This window comes from Bemisia tabaci, chromosome 1, assembly GCF_918797505.1.
Source record: "Bemisia tabaci chromosome 1, PGI_BMITA_v3".
Lineage (NCBI taxonomy): Eukaryota > Metazoa > Arthropoda > Insecta > Hemiptera > Aleyrodidae > Bemisia > Bemisia tabaci.
Genome location: NC_092793.1, coordinates 65,503,282 through 65,521,860, shown reverse-complemented (window position 1 = coordinate 65,521,860; position 18,579 = coordinate 65,503,282). Strand labels below are relative to the sequence as shown.

At 39.2% G+C, this 18,579-nt stretch overlaps 1 protein-coding gene across 1 annotated transcript in view; it reads right to left on the bottom strand.

The window, feature by feature from the left end:
• Window positions 1-414: 414 nt before the first annotated feature.
• LOC109034583 (thrombospondin type-1 domain-containing protein 4) overlaps window positions 415-18,579 on the bottom strand; it is an 80,430-nt gene continuing 62,265 nt past the window's right edge. The window contains exons 8-20 of the mRNA XM_019047813.2: window positions 14,988-15,192; window positions 12,599-12,765; window positions 11,991-12,102; window positions 11,340-11,385; window positions 10,277-10,404; window positions 8,764-8,893; window positions 8,193-8,448; window positions 7,089-7,256; window positions 6,116-6,280; window positions 4,992-5,171; window positions 3,607-3,772; window positions 2,405-2,482; window positions 415-588 (exon numbers count right to left, since the gene is read on the bottom strand). Of these exons, the coding sequence (XP_018903358.2) occupies window positions 470-588; window positions 2,405-2,482; window positions 3,607-3,772; window positions 4,992-5,171; window positions 6,116-6,280; window positions 7,089-7,256; window positions 8,193-8,448; window positions 8,764-8,893; window positions 10,277-10,404; window positions 11,340-11,385; window positions 11,991-12,102; window positions 12,599-12,765; window positions 14,988-15,192 (1,920 nt within the window). The 3' untranslated portion in view covers window positions 415-469. The remainder of the gene's footprint in view (window positions 589-2,404; window positions 2,483-3,606; window positions 3,773-4,991; window positions 5,172-6,115; window positions 6,281-7,088; window positions 7,257-8,192; window positions 8,449-8,763; window positions 8,894-10,276; window positions 10,405-11,339; window positions 11,386-11,990; window positions 12,103-12,598; window positions 12,766-14,987; window positions 15,193-18,579) is intronic.

The window sequence follows — 18,579 nt, the reverse complement described above, 5'->3', positions numbered from 1 at the left end:
TTTTTACCCTCTTTTTAATCTCATTCGTTTTTGAATCTACCCAAATTGTCATTGGGCACTTTGTGATTATCACCTGAGGCACATTTCAATCCGCCGAGATGAAAGCTGATGGTTTAAATATTTTGCATAATCTATTACAATGTGCCTATTAGGCACAGGCTGTGGCAAGTTGTGTTTTGACCAGGCATCTTGTGGTTGGCCCGGACGAATCTAGTTTTGCCCTCGTTTTGGGTATTAACCCTAACATGCATAGTAAAAAACACACTGATTAATTTAAAGAAAATGAGGGACCAAAAATCTGCGAGAGTAATCTATTCAAATTATTAACTTAAAATTAGATTCTCTAAAAAAAAAGAAAAGAAAAATTAGTGGAAAGGAAAAGTTTATGAGGAAGTGCATTCAATGAAATTTGAATTGTTCATTACTTTAAAACTGTATTTATATTAACAGTATAATGTTTTGATACAAATCAAGTTTTTCCTTTACAAGCTAAGCAACATGATGAACGGTAGTATTTGTATTTACATAGACGTGCTTGAACCACCAGGTAACAATTTCGAAATAGATTTCTGCAATCTTCCGTTTGCTCTGAAAAAGAAAATTAGTTTTAATTTCACATACTTTTGTGAAAGTGGTACTCGAGTTTCATCAGTAGGTATCCCTAAATTATGAAGATGAACATAATCTGAAGTGTGCTTGTTTTGACTCAAGCCATCTATATACCTAAAAGAAGAATTTTGATTGATCTTAAATAAATCCACATAATAATTTGAAATAATAAAGATGTATGGGGCGGAACATGATGTATATTTACAACAAAAATACAATCCACGATCAGAATAGAGCAATCCCTGGTTCATATGGCTGGTATCTCAGACAGCATAACATTAAATGTATGTAACGCCTTGTATGGTGCTTATTCATCTGCAGCCAGCCACTCACGTAGCATAGTGCACCAAAAATGTTAAAATGATTTTGTGATTCAATGGAATAAAATTGCAATTTTTTATCAAGAAATTGCAATATTTTAACATCCTTTAGTCTACTAATGTCAATCTCTATCAGTAAAATATTTTCCCTGCACAGGGCCGGATTTACCTACTTGCTGCCCATAGGCCGCCTGTATTTTGCAACCCCCTCTCATTCGTTTTGGAACAGCAATAAAAACCATTAAGTGAACGTGTCGGAGGGGGAGGGGTGCATAAGACGCGTTTACCTACTCGTTTTGGATACATTTTTTGCGAAAGCCTTGTCAACACTACTAGCAAAATTTCACGGAACTTCGCGAGAAACTTAAGTTCCGTAAACCTATCTCTGTGTGGACAAGGTCCTCCACTTAAGAGAAATGAACCAAAATTTATGAAAGAACGAACATAAATGCGGTTTTATAATTTTAACCCCCACCGTTGCGCCGCGCTGATCGCACTGTGTTTGGCGCAATGTGTGAGGTATTCCTGCAGTCTAGTAGGCGCTATGCGTTTCATGCCAACCGCTCCAGCTCCTGAACCCACTGTGTTTGGCGCAATGCGTGAAGTATTCCTGCAGTCTTGTAGGCGCTATGCGTTTCACGCCAACTGCTCCAGCTCCTGACTGCACTGTGTTTGGCGCAATGGGTGAAGTATTCATGCAGTCTTGTAGGCGCTAATATGTGTTACATGCAAAGTTACATGCCGACCGCCGCGCGCCAAGCCGAGGGCTTGTCCTTTTCATCTCAAGTCCTCGTCGTCATTCCTCTCTACGCTGAGCTCCAGGCCACATTGCGTGTCTAGTTCCTGTCTTAACTCAACTAATTAAAGATGCTGTCTGGCTGTCTCTTGTATCACCGAAAAACGACAAAATTAGAAATTACTATACTCTCAGGAAAGAGAGATTTTGTCCCCTTTCCTCATTGTTACTTTTTTTTTCTGAATCCGATTTTTTTTTTATACCTACATTTAAAAAATTGCAAAATTTGCTGCCATAGGCTGTGGCCCATGTGGCCGCCCCCTTAGTCCGGCCCTGTCCCTGCATTAGGAAAATAGGTACTTTGCAATATATCAAAAATTACAACTTATTTCAATTTTATTGAATAAATTTCAATAAGTGATGTTCCTTCGATTAATAGGTAGGCAACATAAACAATGCGCAAATGCAGTAGCAAAAATTTCTCCATGCACCTAATTTTTTTGCAATAAAATTTGCAATTAATTGCATCCTGTTCCACTTGGGACGATGTTGCTTCAATGTTTATACTTGTAGCGATTCGTAATTGCGAACAGTCAGAAATACCGAAATATTTACATAATTGTTACCCACGTAATCCTTCAGTTTAATTTGCTAATGAGTACCTATGTAATATATATAAGATATATATTTCATATATATCATGAAATATCATAAATATTTTGTAGATGTATATACCTACCTAGACTGTTGTCGACCGTGTTGAATGCTTGATCACCAAGACTACTCATCTTGTCATTTAAGGTAGGTAGAGATGTTTCTGGAAGTGAAATAAAAATAGAGCAAGCTGAAATAGTTGATCATAGAGAAAATTAGACAGGTAAGTATTACATACTAGCGAGAGGCCTGCGACTGAAATCACCGGTCTTTATAATTCGCCATAAATTACCTATAGTTTTCTTACTTTATTACTTCATTCCTTCATTATTCCTCTTCTTTTTTATTCCACTCTCCCTCTTTTTCTTTATCCTCTTCTTCTTATTCTATCCCTTTTCTACATATTATTTTCTTCCTCTTTTTCTTTTTCTTTTCTTCATCCTATTTTTGTCTTCTTCCTTATCCTTCCTCTCTCTCTTTTTTTCTCCTTCTTTCTCATTTCTTTAATATCTCATCTCTCCTTTTTCTTTTTTCTTCTGCTTTCTCTTATCTTCCTCTTCATTTTGTGTAAATAGCCTCCGATGTTAAGGCACCTCGTAAAAATAAATCCATTCTACTACCACTACTACTAATACTACTACTACTACCTACTTTTTGCCGAGTGAGTATATTTTGCTCGTGCGGGCTAATAAAATGAGCCCCAAATCCATATCTTAACAACACTCATGTGACCTAATCTAACCCCCCTCCCCTCCCCACCTAATGATGGAAATATTACTCGAACAGGCTAGTCATTTTCATCGTGATTTTCACGAGTGTATGAATATTTGACATTCCCATGAAGAATTTTCGATTGTCGCCTTCCAACCTGTCGGAAAACTTTAGCCTGTTGCAAAAGTTGTCAATTTGAGGTGTATATTTGCCGTGGATCCGAATTTTTGACGGCGCGGGCGCTCCCTGTGAGTCAGAGGTCAGGGTGACAAAATTTCATGAAAAATAAAATCTTGAAATTTCACGTGAAATATTCCATGAAATTTCAGAAATTCCTAAAATATATTAAAAAATACCGGTTCCTTTCTGTTTCGCAAAGTGTAAAAATTGTGATTTTCTTCTATTTTGGGGTGTTTTGGTGCGGGTTGCATACTCTAGCCCCTGAAAAATATGAAATATTCACAGCCTCGTGAAATTTCATGAAATATTTCACTGAAATTTCCAATCTTTCATTTCTTTCTTACGTTTCATACCACTCTGTCAGAGGGTGGACGGTAAACGGTAAAGTCTGCTTACCGTTGAGTTTGACGAGACTGGACTTGTCAGGTGGGCAGCTGTGAGTACTGCAGGAACGGCGAGAGCTGGGCTTCAAGTCCTCAAGACAGTCACTGGATACTTTGCCTTTTTCGTCCAGGCAGTGAAGCTCTCTTCGTTGTACGCCTGTCCCGCAGGATTGGGAACACTGTCGTCAACACAAAATCACAGTTCAAAATCTTTTCATAGCCATTATTTGGCTGATGCACGATAGATGAGAAAATTTAAAAATCGTGCAGTTATTGTGCTTTCTGCATAAACATTGAAGGGAAGCTCTGCTTCCCCAAAAAATTTTCAAACTTGAATGGAAAAACTGTATAGCTGGCATCAAAATCGTTCGATTAAAGTTTGAAAACCACGAGCCGTAGCCAAATGAACAGATACCCTATTATAGGCCTGGATACACGCTCAAATTTCCGTCAATTTCCGATCAGAATGATAACAAAAATAGCGGTTAAATTTTTGCAGGCCGCAAAAATTTGATGGTAGATGGTGCGCAACCAGTCACCATTTGATCGGAAATTGATGGAAATTTGAGCGTGTATCCAGGTCTTACTTTAACGTTCAAATCAAAATATCATTTCTCGACTTCGAATTTTTGACAGGAGAAGAACAACTAATTGAATTCAAAACCACTTAACTCCTTTTTCCTTTTTTCAAAGTGCGACCTACGTATTTCTATCAAAATCACTGTCAGCCCACATAAATTAAATTTTGAAAAGACGACTACTGCTGTGTTGCGTATGTTTTCTGGCCTACCTCGGAGATTGAAGGCGAAACAGTACCGTGCGCAAGCGCAACATCTATGCCCCATTGTCCCCCTCTTGTTAGTTCTGCTCTCTCTATTACTTTGTCAAAGAACGACTTTGGATCGTGCGCTTAAAAATATACGCACCCGGATTGCGGTGTCTCGATATTTCCTCCCCTGTTCATTTTTTAAGAGATACCTATAAGTGGACCTTTTTACACGAAATAGGTATACAGAGAATATTCTAGCAAGAGCAAAACAAGAAAAAAATAAATTACAAATTTAAATCACAAGAAATTTTGCGCAATAATTCTAGAATCAATTATTATTCAAGAAAAATAAAGGTAGCACATTTGCAACGTCGCAAACCGAGTCACATGATTTCATAGGTTCGCCAACCATCGTTACATAGGTACTCTATCTTAAGAATAAAATATCGTTTTCAAAATGAAAAAAATAACATCTGTATAATTGTTTTAAACTCTGTAGGTATCACTTAGTTCTTACGTCCGTAGTAGCCGTCTACTAATATTGCACTCGCAACATCTAGGGTCAAAGTGGAAGATGCTCCTCTGGGTGATGAATCTAATTAGTAGAGACCGAAACGAGAGAATCTTACCGGCATCCAGTCAGCAGTGTACCATTGTGGGGAACAAGGTTTTTCCCTGCAACTTTGCTCTTTGGTCGGCCTCGAACTGTTGGAGCAACTTGAATCTTTGGCAATGGAGAATTCTCCTCGCTGATACGCTAAACAAGCAATTCGTCGGGTCTGCACTCCCCATCCACAAGTTTCGGAACACTGCGATGGGAGGAAAATTGTATGAGATCAATCAGCAAACTTTAAAAAAATGTATTGAATTAATAGCCTTACTAATCAACGCATGAAGGGACAATGCAGCGATAGGTACGAGAATATTTTAAGGAAGGGTTTCATGCCACATTAGATGTTTTTTTCTTGGTTTATGATGTAGTACAATATACAAACCTATCTAAATCAACAGTATAAATCTCAAAACGCATAGGTAAGTCCATTGCGATTCAAAATCTACCCTGTTTCTTTTTTACTTTTTTTTTACTTTTTTACTTTTTTTTTTACTTTTTTTACTTTTTTTTACTTTTTTTTACTTTTTTTTACTTTTTTTTTACTGTTTTTTACTTTTTTTACTTTTTTTTACTTTTTTCCACTTTTTTTACTTTTTTTTACTTTTTTTTACTTTTTTTTACTGTTTTTTACTTTTTTTACTTTTTTTACTTTTTTTTACTTTTTTCCACTTTTTTTACTTTTTTTACTTTTTTTTTACTTTTTTTTTTAACTTTTTTTAATTTTTTAAGGAAAAACATTAACTGTATTTCCGAATTGCGACGCGGTGTCCAATTCGTCGCTTTTATGACGCAATGGCATACATCTCAATTTCCAACTGAGCCCCAGAAAGCATAGCCTGTGTCACACTATCAAAGCTAGCCATCAAAATATCAAGGTCAGGTGTCGTGATTGGCTTATTATATGACTTGGACCAATCACAGCACTTGACTTTGACATTTTGATGGAGTACGTACCTATTTTGATAGTGTGACACAGGCTCATGGGTTTATATGCGACGTGTGAGGGCTCGCAAACTGTGTATACATGTATACTGGTGAATGCATGCATTTGTTGGGACCGCTTTCTACAAAATTTGAATACCTAGGTGTATAAGCACCTTTAGTAATCACTATTTTCTCAGTATGAGTGTGTAATTTTACCTCAGACCAAGGTCCAGCGAACCATTGGCCATCACAGGATTTATCACTGGAACAAGTTCGAGAGGTTTCTGGCTTGGAGGATATGTCACACTGGGAGTCTTTTCCAAGGCCCGCTGAGCACAACACTTTCCTTGTTTGCACACCAACGCCGCACTCGACCGAACACTACAATAGAAAAATATAGCAAATTCAATATTCAGCTGATAAGTACCTTTATTATTCTTAATTATCTTCCCAAGTAGCATAGATTGAAGTTCTCGATTTTATTCCTGTTGTATTGGGGTGCTGTGTATGTTGCCTACTCACTACTTGAAGGGGCTCCTCTTATCTCACTCTACACTGGAAAAAAAAAAAAACACATTGGATCTAGAGTCTAGACTCTTGAAAACACTGACAAGAAAAAGGACTCTTGATTCAATCAGATTTAAGCTTAAATCAAAAGGAAATCCGTTCAAATTAAGAGGCTTGGTTCTTGATTTAAGCTTAAATCTGATTGAATCAAGAGTATTTTTTCTTGTCGATGTTTTTAAGAGTCTGGACTCTAGATCCAGTGTGTGTTTTTTTCCCCCAATGTATAATATAAAGCCAATAGAGTAACGTATGAAGCGTGCGACGCAAAGCGGTTAAGGAGCGCAACCCTCTGGTTGAAATTCACCGGAATGATATTCAAATAAGTTGCAATTCGTTTTGCATTGCAGATTGTTTACTTTTCTGACACGTGTAACTCATTTTGTTGATTATTGCTTGAAAATGTTACAGAATATTTATCATATAGAGGAAATAATAAAATCAGGGAAGTTTTTAAGGGATGATGTTTAGTATTTTTTCCATTTAAAAAAAATAAATAATGCTAGGAAGTCTGCAACCACGCAAATCTAAATTCGTGTTTTTGCAGTTTCATCATAATATAAGCAAGCCGTTTCAAAATAAGGCTAAACAACTCTCACAACTGTCGGGAATATTGCAATCTCACCTTTTGGGACCATTCGGCAATGAACCAAGACGGTGTTTCGGAGCTGCACGGACCCATGTCGCAAACTTCTTGATTTTGAGGGCGGGTGCTTTGCAGACACTGTTGGCCGTTCACTGCCTGGCAAACCACCGTTCGGGTTCGAATGCCTAGACCGCACTGTGTCGAGCACTGCGAAAAAATACAATCAGTACATGAAATTTTATCAGCTAAGAATAATTAATCAACTAATCCACAATATTAAAACAAATTGAAGAAGAAGAAGAAGAAGAAGAAGAAGAAGAAGAAGAAGAAGAAGAAGAAGAAGAAGAAGAAGAAGAAGAAGAAGAAGAAGAAGAAGAAGAGTAACCTAAATGACCCCAGAGGTCCGGGGCGCTCCCCTCAGAAAAAGTTCAAAATTTTAAAGCATCTTACATGCAGTTTCATGGGTCAATTTAGTCATGAATAAAGGTAACTACCTTTATGCGTCCTTCCTTCTTGTTTCCTCAGTTCCTCCCTTCTTTTTTGTTCTCTTTTCCTTTATCTTTCTTTTTGGGCGAACGGGGGGAGGGGGGTTAGGGGCCTACGCACCCCTCTCCCCGGATCCGCCTAAGTAATGGCCGCGGCAGGGATAGGACTGAGGTCGAGTTTAATGTAGTGCAAATGAATTTTTTTCAGTCACAAATTTGTATTAAAGGTATTATCCGACTTTTTAGAATTTTTAAATTGAATGGCTTCGATAATTTATTCATGAAAATTTATAGTAATATCATAATGCGACTAATACAAGTTAGTGGAAAATGATTAGCTTTTCATCCATGATTACGTCAGCCTACACTGTCAGAAATTTGCTCCCTCTGCTCAAAGTGAAAATCACTCGAGGTAAAAGCGGCGAGTTACCAACTGATTCGCTGCAGCGATATCGTCGCGCTATCCCGGCAATTCACTTTCATGGGGAGTTCCAAACTCCTCGACGGAGTGATTTTCACTCCGCATCTCAGGTCACTCTGCATTTCACCCCGGGTTCCCCGAAAGATTTTTAACAGTATAGTTTGCGAGATATGATTAAAAAATTCACTGTTCTGAGGTGGAAAGTGTGAAGGGAATATTGGCGATGGTCCATCTCACCTTACTCCAAGGCTCCGTCCGCCAAGAGGCCTTGATTCGTGGCTCAGTGTCCTCCGCTTTGGCCGAGTGGATGGGGCACGGGAAGAGAGCGCATGGTTGCTCCAATGTGAAATTCCTCGACGGGGATGAGAGACAAGCGCCATCAGAAACTGTCATCGTCAGCGAGGCTGTGATCCGTTGCCGACAAACCAGTTTCCGTCTCCGGACGCCCTCTCCGCAAGACGCGGAACAGTCACCCCACTCTCCAGCTTCCCATCTGCAAATGTATTAATTATTAATAAATAATATAAAAACATACTATAATAATATATAGTATAATATAAAAATAATTATACTTAATGTATTAATTTATTATAAAATTGTTAGGAAGACTCACATCCAGTTTAAAAAGCTTGATCGGTATTCGACACGCCGACCGTGACATGACACTCATCAGTTATCAGGGCGAGCTGGAATCCAATTTCGCCTTCAATTGGTATGATAGGCAAAATAAGCTCTCTCCGAGCCTGAATAGTGGTATCACTCAGCCGGATCTGTTTTAGTGTATTTAGAATACGTATAATATACTCACTCGGCAGGGCAAGGTTTAACGTTGCACCGTTGAGTTTGGGGCTGAGGTAACTCCAATCCGGTGCATCTTTTGTCAGGTGCTGTCATTGAATTGCTCTCCCTGACACAAACATTGATTGCTGTTTGAACACCTTAAAATGAAAAAAACCAGTACATAAGTTATAAAAGGGTCATTGCCAGAAAATTAAGGCCATTTTTTTTTTTTTTTGCATGCACGACAAGCTGATCAGTTTATTAAGTCAATCTAGTATAATGATGCGTTGCCTAAGCCGGTTTCAGCCGGCACATTCTTCAACGTACGATATAAAAACACACACAAGCGCGCGCAAAAAAAAGAAGAAGAAGAAGAAGAAGAAGAAGACGAAGAAAAATTTGTAGGTGCAAACTCATTTGCACATTTGAGGCACTGGATGCACTTCTCGATTGCGGTGTTTCAGAATCTCTGTTGCTAATTAATCCCTTGGAGAAGAATGTAATCAATGATTTTGCCAGAATTCTTTCCGTAGGAAATTGTAGAATCATACGGAATATTCAGTAGAATTTTTAGTGAAATGGATGCATTCAATTTCCTTACAATGAATGAAATATTAGAGGAGACTCTGAAACACTGCAACCTAGAAGTGCCATTTTCGCATCCAGTGCCTCATTTGCATTCGCACATTGTGCAAGTTATGAATATTTTTCCTCGAGAGTTTCAGATGATTTAGATCGAATTGCGAGTAAGCTTCACTTAAAAATAGGAAGAAAAAAATTCGAAATTTCATTATAGAATTTGATACTTATGACATCAAAGGAAAGTTGGCAACAGCTTAAGGTTTGAGGGCTTTTTCCTTAGCAAGACAGCACGGTTTTTATCCCTAAACTACAAATTTTCCGCATCGAAAAATAAGGATAACTGTGATACTAACTTACAGCGTGTCATTTTGAGCGCGCCGACTCGCTGGGAAACGAAATCGCTGCTTGTCCGCCTTCAAATTTATCAATGCAACCCGGTGGATACAACTTAATAAACTTCAGCCAATACACAGTAATTCAGAATACAGCCAATAGGCTGTATTCTGAATGTTTTTGCCTATCCTGAGGACCTACTCCTTACACTTGAGGAAGTATCAATTAATTGACACACACATATTGCCATGCAAAGGAGAGGAGTTCCTCCGCTCAGTTTGCTCACCTTTTGGACCATCCACCTGACTTATGGTCGTCCTCTTTACTTGTCTCATTTTTTCATCAGGTAGGCTGCTTACCTTTTGACTTATTTGCCTTTATTGATCTGTCTCTCTAGAGGGACGTGGGCCTGTAGCGCCCACTTTTCGATGCACCTAAATGGTGGATATGATCCTATCCTCCTGGTGCTTCCATGTTTCGGCCCTTCCGCTATTTGTTGTTGTTGCACCCACACTTAATCGAGATGGAATTGATTTTAAATAAGGAATTATCATTCACATCATTACATTAGTGCGCATAATCAATTTTAATGTATCGAGGCAGTAAGCAAAATAAATGTGTTGTACCTCCGGCACATGACATTGAGCATTCCGAAAAACCACTGATTTTCCAATAGAATTTCTTTTTGCGTCTTTTGCCCTCGGATTTAGTCGCTTCGTCATCCAAAGTCCCTTCCGATTTAGCTGCATTGTCACTGTGAAAATAGGTAGAAAATGTCAGAACAAAGTACTGCTAACGATTATTATTATCACATAATACTATGGCCACCATGAAATTTTCTCAAACGCTCAACAGTTTTTAACATTCTCTGTTATCATTTCATCCCTCTCCCCCTCCCTCCCCCTCTCTCTCTATCCTCCCTCCCTCCCAAAAAAGCAAATACTTACTGCATAGGAGGAAAAAATAAGTACGGGAACTTCAACTGTATATCTTCCACACAAGGTGCAGCTTTGTATGAAATAAAATTTAGGAGTTACGATTATCTATACATTCAATATCTTAATGCTCATATGGCGTCTAAACACAACATGGACTTTTTAAGGCCCATCATTCGATGCCGCGATTATTCTAACCCGACTTCAAATAATTGCGCCAAACAGTGCGGCTGGCGCGGTGCGTGCGGCGTTAAACGCATACTAGCGCATGCAAGGCTACATGAATACTTCACGCATTGCATGCACATCACGATGCGCGCTTTAATCTTTGTAATCAGACTTCAGACCTTTACGGTGGACACAATATACAACCAGTTTACAACGCGAGCCTGCAATTCTCGAAGGATCGGGGAGATTTCCTTGCCCTCTGTTAACTTCCCCATCATTAAATAATGATGGTTATCCTTCATTGCACCTCATCTACTGGTCCTTAGGACGAATCTAACATCAAAATTTGCCAGTTTAACTGCAAACTTCATGTCCGACTGCGCCGATTGGCTCGTTCTACTGTGCGTTGCTGTTTCGCAGTTTTGATGTTTTCAGTACCTGACAATCCGTGTGTAAAACTTGGGCGTCCGGCAAGGCGTGGGCAAGTTTCTCGCTACCCCTTCGCGCGGCGCGTCGAGGGGTGCCGAGGTCACAGGCCCCTAGTGATTGTATAATTGGAAAAGTATGAAGAACTGTACAACATTACCTGTAACTATTTCCGATGTTTTTTTCATGAGAGGATGTGTCATCAGCTGTAAAATAAAAAAAATACAAAAGAAATTTTAGAGATTAATGAAGGAGTGCGAGACGATTGGATTATGTAAAAAAACATGTTCATAGACATGTTTTTTTCCTTTAGAAAAAAAAGTTTGAATTAAATCAGGCAATAATCATCTACATACAGGGCACAAAGATTTGGCCTCATCAAATTGAATGATATGTATATTTCTTCTTGTTCTTTTTCTCTTCCTCTGGTACAGAGACAACTCTGGTAGTATCGAAATTTGTTCTTCGATGAAGAATCCATGCTAAAAACCACGCCTCTTTCATGGCTTTTCAGTCGAAAAAAAAAGAAATTAAAAATATAAATCCAACCCTTCACATGTAATTCCACAAGTGTACGCTATCCTTTTTCCTTCCCTCCAACCTCTCTCTCGCTGTTATGATGTTAATATCCTCTCATCACACTTTAAGGAGTCATTATTTTTTAGATCTTTGAAGTAATTCGATTTGTATCAAATCAATGAAAACTCCAACGATACCGCATTGCCCTCTCACGTATGAGCACGTACCCCAATTAATAAACACGTAAGAATAATGCAACACATGAAGTAAGGGTAATCCGAACATAACCAACCTGGGCCGTATGCGTAAGATGTGTCACCTCGTTCAAGAGCAACCTCAGTGGCACCATTCATTTTCAGTTGGTACTCATACTTAATGCCCGAGTTGGGCTGCTGAAATACTAACTGAAACACGGTCGAGAAGCAAGTTATCATTTACGGTAGTTTAATTCATGATTTCTAACATTTCCAAAGTATGTGCACTCATTTTATCAGTTCGACTTAAATGATATGGCAATTTTAGCGACCTAAGGGCAGCAATAGCACTGTACAACTCCAGTAAATGCCCATATCATCCAACAAATTGGGGTAGTACCACAATTTTAGGGGATAGCCCTCAAAACTTCTTACTAGACATTTCCTCGGAACTGAGACGCCTCGAGAGGGTGAAGTCCTGCGAGTTGGCGGGCCCCCAGGTCTGAGCCAATAGGTATAACATAAGGTAGCAAATAACATATGTAAAATATTAACTACTCGGTTGTTCATAACATCCGTTCTATTTCAATTTATGTGCAATGTGTAATATTCTGGAAACTGCAGAAGATCACAATAAAATATTTAAAAAAAAGATAAATGAAAATAGGAGCTAGTCGGTAAAGAGCCTAATGTGATGATAACACACCATTAGTTCGAGAGGTTCCAGGAGCGGGCCAGGGCTCGTTATCATCTCGCCTTGGTCGGGCGTGTCTTGTTTCAGAGTCAACTTGGTCCCTGACGATTGGATCTCCTCCAGAGATGTAAATGCGAAGTTTCCATCCACCACAAACGTCCCATCAAGGCGCCGCAAAGCTAAGGAGAAAACCATGCCACGAAAAACCAAAATTAGAGAAAATAAAAGTAAAAATAAAAAAAATTAAAAAAAAAAATAAAATAAATGTGGGCCGAAACAGATTGCGAGATAACTTTTCAAAACCTTATTTGATATTTGTAAGCGAATTTTCAAGTCCCTGACGAGGAAAAAAGAGAATATCATATTGGAAGAGAATCTATGTCCTATCCGTGGGAAACCCATGTTTGTCAATTAAAAATATTGATCTAGCTAATATTCCGAAAATGTACATTTATACTTTTTCAGCGATTATCTTCCGTCCTTGCCTAAAATTTAGGCTTTAATCCAGCAATTTTCAACCCACAGATAAATAATTAATTTTATAGGTTACAAACCCTTTTACGGTTTTTTTTAGGTTTGGCTCGAGTCTTGTAAGGAATCTCTGATCTGTAAGCGCTAAAATCCATTGACAAATGCTACGATGAGAAAAGAGCTATAACCATCTTATTAGTCGCGGCATTTGAAGCAGCGGGGAGAGCGCGAGGATCGAAAATGGCCACTCATATATGGACGTATTTCTATCAAACGGAACTATGTGCATTTAGACATGAGCCCTGAGACCCATAAGAATACACCCATAACAGGGCTCACGTCATAATGCACATAGTTCCGTTTGACAGAGATGCGTCCATATGGAAGTAAACGAGGAAGGTGGGACTGGCACTGCGGCCGTCGCATCGGCATCGCTCGGATCAAGCTTTGAAATTAAGACGGAGGAGTCACTGAGGACAGAGCTAATAACATATCCTCAATCAATTTATGACGCTCGATTCAGAAAATTGTTTTCAGTCCCCGCCCCGGCGCACAGTGGATCAGAGAACTTAGACCTGAACTATTTGACTAAAACTCCAAATTTTTATGTGGATTTCGTCACATGCTTAATTTTAAGGGGTGCTCCTAGAAGAAAATCTCACGAGGAAACCAGCGGAACCACTTTTAAAACCCTAAAGTTTTGTACAAATCGAGTTAAATATTTTAAAATCTCCAAATTTTGTCCGATTTTTCCCATCGATTCGATCCACTGTGCGGCGGCGAATGCGGGAGGCTGAGCCATAGTATCCCAACCATTCGCCGATTGATGACCTTTCACCGCGGTTATTCTGGGAGTACCAACTCAAGAGAGGCCAGCCCGAAGCATCGATGAGTAGAGAAAAGTTTGATGAAAAACCCAAAGACGGTGAGAAAACCTTGACAGAGATATACAACAGTTTTAATCATTTAATTCGTAATCTTCACATAGAATTTTATTTTGGGACCCTTCTTAAAATAAGAAACGCTCTACGACGATAATTGCGCTCAAGTCCGACCAGAGACAAGAGACCCTCCACCAGTATCTTGGCCATGGTGGAAGCTTTTACTTTCGGGACTTTAGCATTCTACTATTGACTTACCTACATGGTTGATGTTTAACAAAGTGTTGGCAGTTTCGTTTCGCGAACAAGCCGAATTTGGCCGAAGTTTGGGAAACTTGTTTGGCTCATGACGTCACCCGAAGCTCATCATCCACCATGTAGATATGTCAACAGCCGAAAAAAGAGTGACGACTGTTGCTTTTTTATAATTGTCCATAAGGAATTGTTGAATTCCCGAAAGTAAAAGCTGCCACCTGTCGCCAAGAGGCCAGTGGAAGGTCTCTTGTCTCTGAGTCCGACGCACTGAGAAAATTCACTCCGGAAAAATCATTGAAAAAATTCATTTTTACCGAAGAACCGTTTCCATGGCAGGTTCTCGTTGTACAGGTGAATACATTGTTGCTCCATGTGTCAATTACCTGCAGTAAAATGTTAGTCGTGAAAATTTGAGCTTAAATGTGGCCGTCAATACGTTACGTTACGCCTTAAGGAGGGAGGAAGGTCGGATAGAACGTCACACTATTTTGTTTTTACGTGTTACAGGATAGGGACCCATGTCACAACAGTGATTCAGGGGGAGGGGAGGTCAAAAATCCCGAGTAAATGTGCAACGTAATTTATGGACGCTCCCCATGTCGTGAAGAATTTCTTCTGGCCAAGACGGACATTGTTTGATTTCATTGTAGGGTTTTTCTTCGCGACAAAAACAGCTCTTTTCCATAGCCGTTCATTTTCCTGATCGCGTGCACATTTTGGAGTTGGAAGTAATCTTATTTGATTTTTTGCTTGACCATGAAATTTGCGAAAGCCTACTCATGTTATGTACATACCTAGATGATTTTTGGAGGGCTTGAGTTTAAGGACAGTCAAGTTGCAAGCACCCTTGGGTATTTGAGTGATAAGGTTGTAGCCGTTGGGTAAGTGCGGTTTTGTGAAGATGCCGGCGATTGTTTTGCAGGAGTTGTTGTCACCGCCGCAAACGCCGCAACTGTCCAACTGCTTGTCCGAACCCACAATTCCATCGCAGCCCACATGCTGCAACACAAGGACTTAAGTAAGTGTCAACTCAATTACAGAGTTTCAAAATCGTCTTTCATATTGGATTTTGTTTAAGAAAAAAATCTAACGAATATATGATTTGATATTTTTACTCAATACTCATGGCAGGGTAGTGGGTAAAATTAAGAAATAAATCGACGGTGTAAGTCGGCAATCACATTACTCGTTTGCGGTGTCTGAAAATCTCCGTCTCAATGTTATTTTTTTAAGGAGAACAAATTGATATCATTCCCTGAAGTTTTTGCAGAATTTTCTTCACACAGAGAAGAAAAATCAACGCAGTTTTAAAGAATTGCCGTTGAGTAGTTTTCCGTTTAAAAAATAAAGTATAAAAGGAAGTCTGCGACGTCGCAAACCGAGTTAGGTGATTGCCGACTTACACCGTTGATATGTAATAACGAGATTTTTTTGTAATAATGAGAGAAATTTTGCTCGGTCGGATTTCGAGATGCGTGTTTTTTACTGTTAGGCTGGAAATGCTTGACACTCGAAATATCAAAACAAAGAAGTTTTGGGCCCTGGTAAAAATTGGCGATAGGAGCTGCATTTCAAAATACTATAGGAATTCTTATAGCCTACTGAAGAGGGCGATAGAAAATCATATAGTTGGCTGTAGAAAGTGGAAAAAATCATACGGCCGGGCTACACGAAGCGATAAAAAATTATGCAGCCGGGCTATAGTTCCTATCGCCGGGCTTTACACTTTATCGCCTGGCTGTTGCTTTTTCGCCATCGGCTATAAAAGGCTACAAGAAATTGAGTAGAAATTCTTGTGCTTTACGGAATCACCTTAATTTTTACAAAACGCATATTATATTTTCCTTTACTACATATTTTTTTTCATCAATTAAAATGAGAATAATCCATACAAAGAGTGCAAACATTTCAAAGTCATGAGTTGAAAAACGCTGACTCCGCGAGAATAAATATAAGAGCCTAACACAAAGCGGAGCGGCGGCGCACCGGCGCCTACAAACCTAACAGGGATACTTCACGCATTGCGCAATGCGTGAAGTATCCCTGTTAGGTTTGCAGGCGCCAATGCGCGTACCGCGGCGCTTGAAGCAACTATTTCACACCAGCGGTATTGCACAGTATCATACGAAATTGAATGCGCTCCAACATCTTAGCAAATGTCAGGAATGTCAGGAATCCTTCAAAAGAACGGAGCTTTCCTCGCAAATTAAATCAAGATACTGCGGCCCCAAAAGAGAGCGGTAGTCCAAAAACTCACTAAGTCTCAGCATCCGTAATTAGTAACGTTTAGCATACACTTTATCGCCAGGCTGTTGCTTAATCGCCATCGGCTATAAAAGGCTATAAGAAATTGTGTTGCCGGGTATAGAAGCTATTGGAAATCTTACAGCCGGCTTTAGGTCTATGGTATTTTGGAACACAGATCCTACTGCCAATTTTTGCCAGGGGGATTTTACTCGATAGTCAATTTTATTTGACAATTGTTTTTGCCAGTTTCATTCAAACTCAAGTTTTGGACACTCAGTTCTGCCTGTATTGTTACCTATACCTGCCACGAGTGCTCGCTCAGACAAGAGACGGTCTGAGAGTAAGATGGAAAAAAACCCGCTCTCCCACAACAACAGAAAAAAATGAAACGATTAGGACATGCCTTGAAAAAATTTACGGTTGAGTGAAACAGGTGTGATTCTCCATAAAGACGCCAATAAATAATTTTTAACACGATGATTCCGTCGATATTTAAATGGAAAATAAATGTAAACAGTTTTTTTCTGGCTAGAACAATGAGCCTCAGGCTTAGTTAGGGAGTAGCATAACACTTATTTTCGATTTGTTCATCCTGCTGACATGGTATTTTTAGAAGTTTTGCATACTGATCTACAAAAAATAAGGTCAAAATCCTTCACCCAAGTAATTATGAGATATTTTTTATAGATAAAATAGTTGCTCTCGAACCATCAGTGTGTTGATTAGTGTAAATTGCCACAGTACATTTTCCTTCGCTAACCCAAATGAACATAGATTGACGGATCAAAATGACAGATGAAAAGCTATAAAATAAATTAAAATCCACAAAGCTCACATGCAGATTACAGAAATCAACGTAAAATTATTTTTAACCAATCCAAAACAATCTAACTAGGAGTTTCACGTCCACGGGATGTATTGTGAAACTGATGGATTATTAACAAGTAGAGTAAGTATATTTAAAACTCACTAGTCCGAGGGTTTGAGGGTTAGTGAGTTTTAAATTTTTTATTTTAGTCTTAGACTAGTCTGGTACTTTTCAAAAGTTTTTAAATTTGATTATAAATATTTGGATCAGGTAATTAGTTAAAGCAGGAATGGGAAAAATATACAGTTCATACGTATTACTAGAAAAGGAAATGTAAAAAAGCCCTTGAAGCACCCCTACAAAAAAGAACACGGAACCAACACAGCATGGAGATAAAGTGGGGAAAAAGACGCACGTTGATCACGGCGCAGAGATACAACTATTCGTGCTTGTTGGATATCCGTGTTGCATCTGCAAAATTGAAGGCGCGAGCTTGCGATACTCCGCTCTATGCTAGTTCTGGAATGATTTTCTAACTTCCTCTCGCATAGATAGTTCTATACGTGTCGTTTTCAAGAGAAAAATGCAACCTCTTTCTAAATCGAGTTTTCTTAACTTTTTTTGTCATTTAAGATTTGTTTGGTATATTTTGCTTTGCTTTCAAGATTCTCGGTCCCGGTAGATGGGAGTTAAGTTAATATCAATTGGCAAAAAAGTGAAATAAACTACTGTGTTAACAACATAATCTCATAAAGTGGCGTTGCTCTCGGCTTACTTCTTTTCTAGTGGAGACCCTGTTTAGAGACCCATCGCAAAGCATTATTGCGACCATTAAAATACAACTGGATGTATTCAATACAAAAGGAACCATATCTATCGAGACATGAGCTGTGCCATGCGTGTATTTTCATGGATTTCAGGGCTCATGTCAGAACGGATATAGTTCCTTTTGATTTAAATACATCCAACTGTAAGAACAAAACATGAAAGGCACTGAAAGCGTAACTCTTGCTTACCCAAGAAATGTAAAGCAGAATGGCGGGAAAAATGAGGAGCTGAAAGAGGCTCATCATGCGGCGTAAGGAGGCTGAGGCAGCGCCGTGAAATAAGGCAACACGCACGACACACCGCAGCTATCGCCGTCCGCGGCCGCGGTGGTGTCCATAGAGGCTATTAGTGGTGACGTCACCATAGGGATTCTCCATTATATCGATGCTTCCAATGCTACCAATGAGAATAAATCGTTTTTCTGTGAAGAAGCACTAGCGTCTACGCTCGGCCTGTTTTCGGCCGCGCTCACCTCCTCGGACACCCACGGTAAACATCACTTG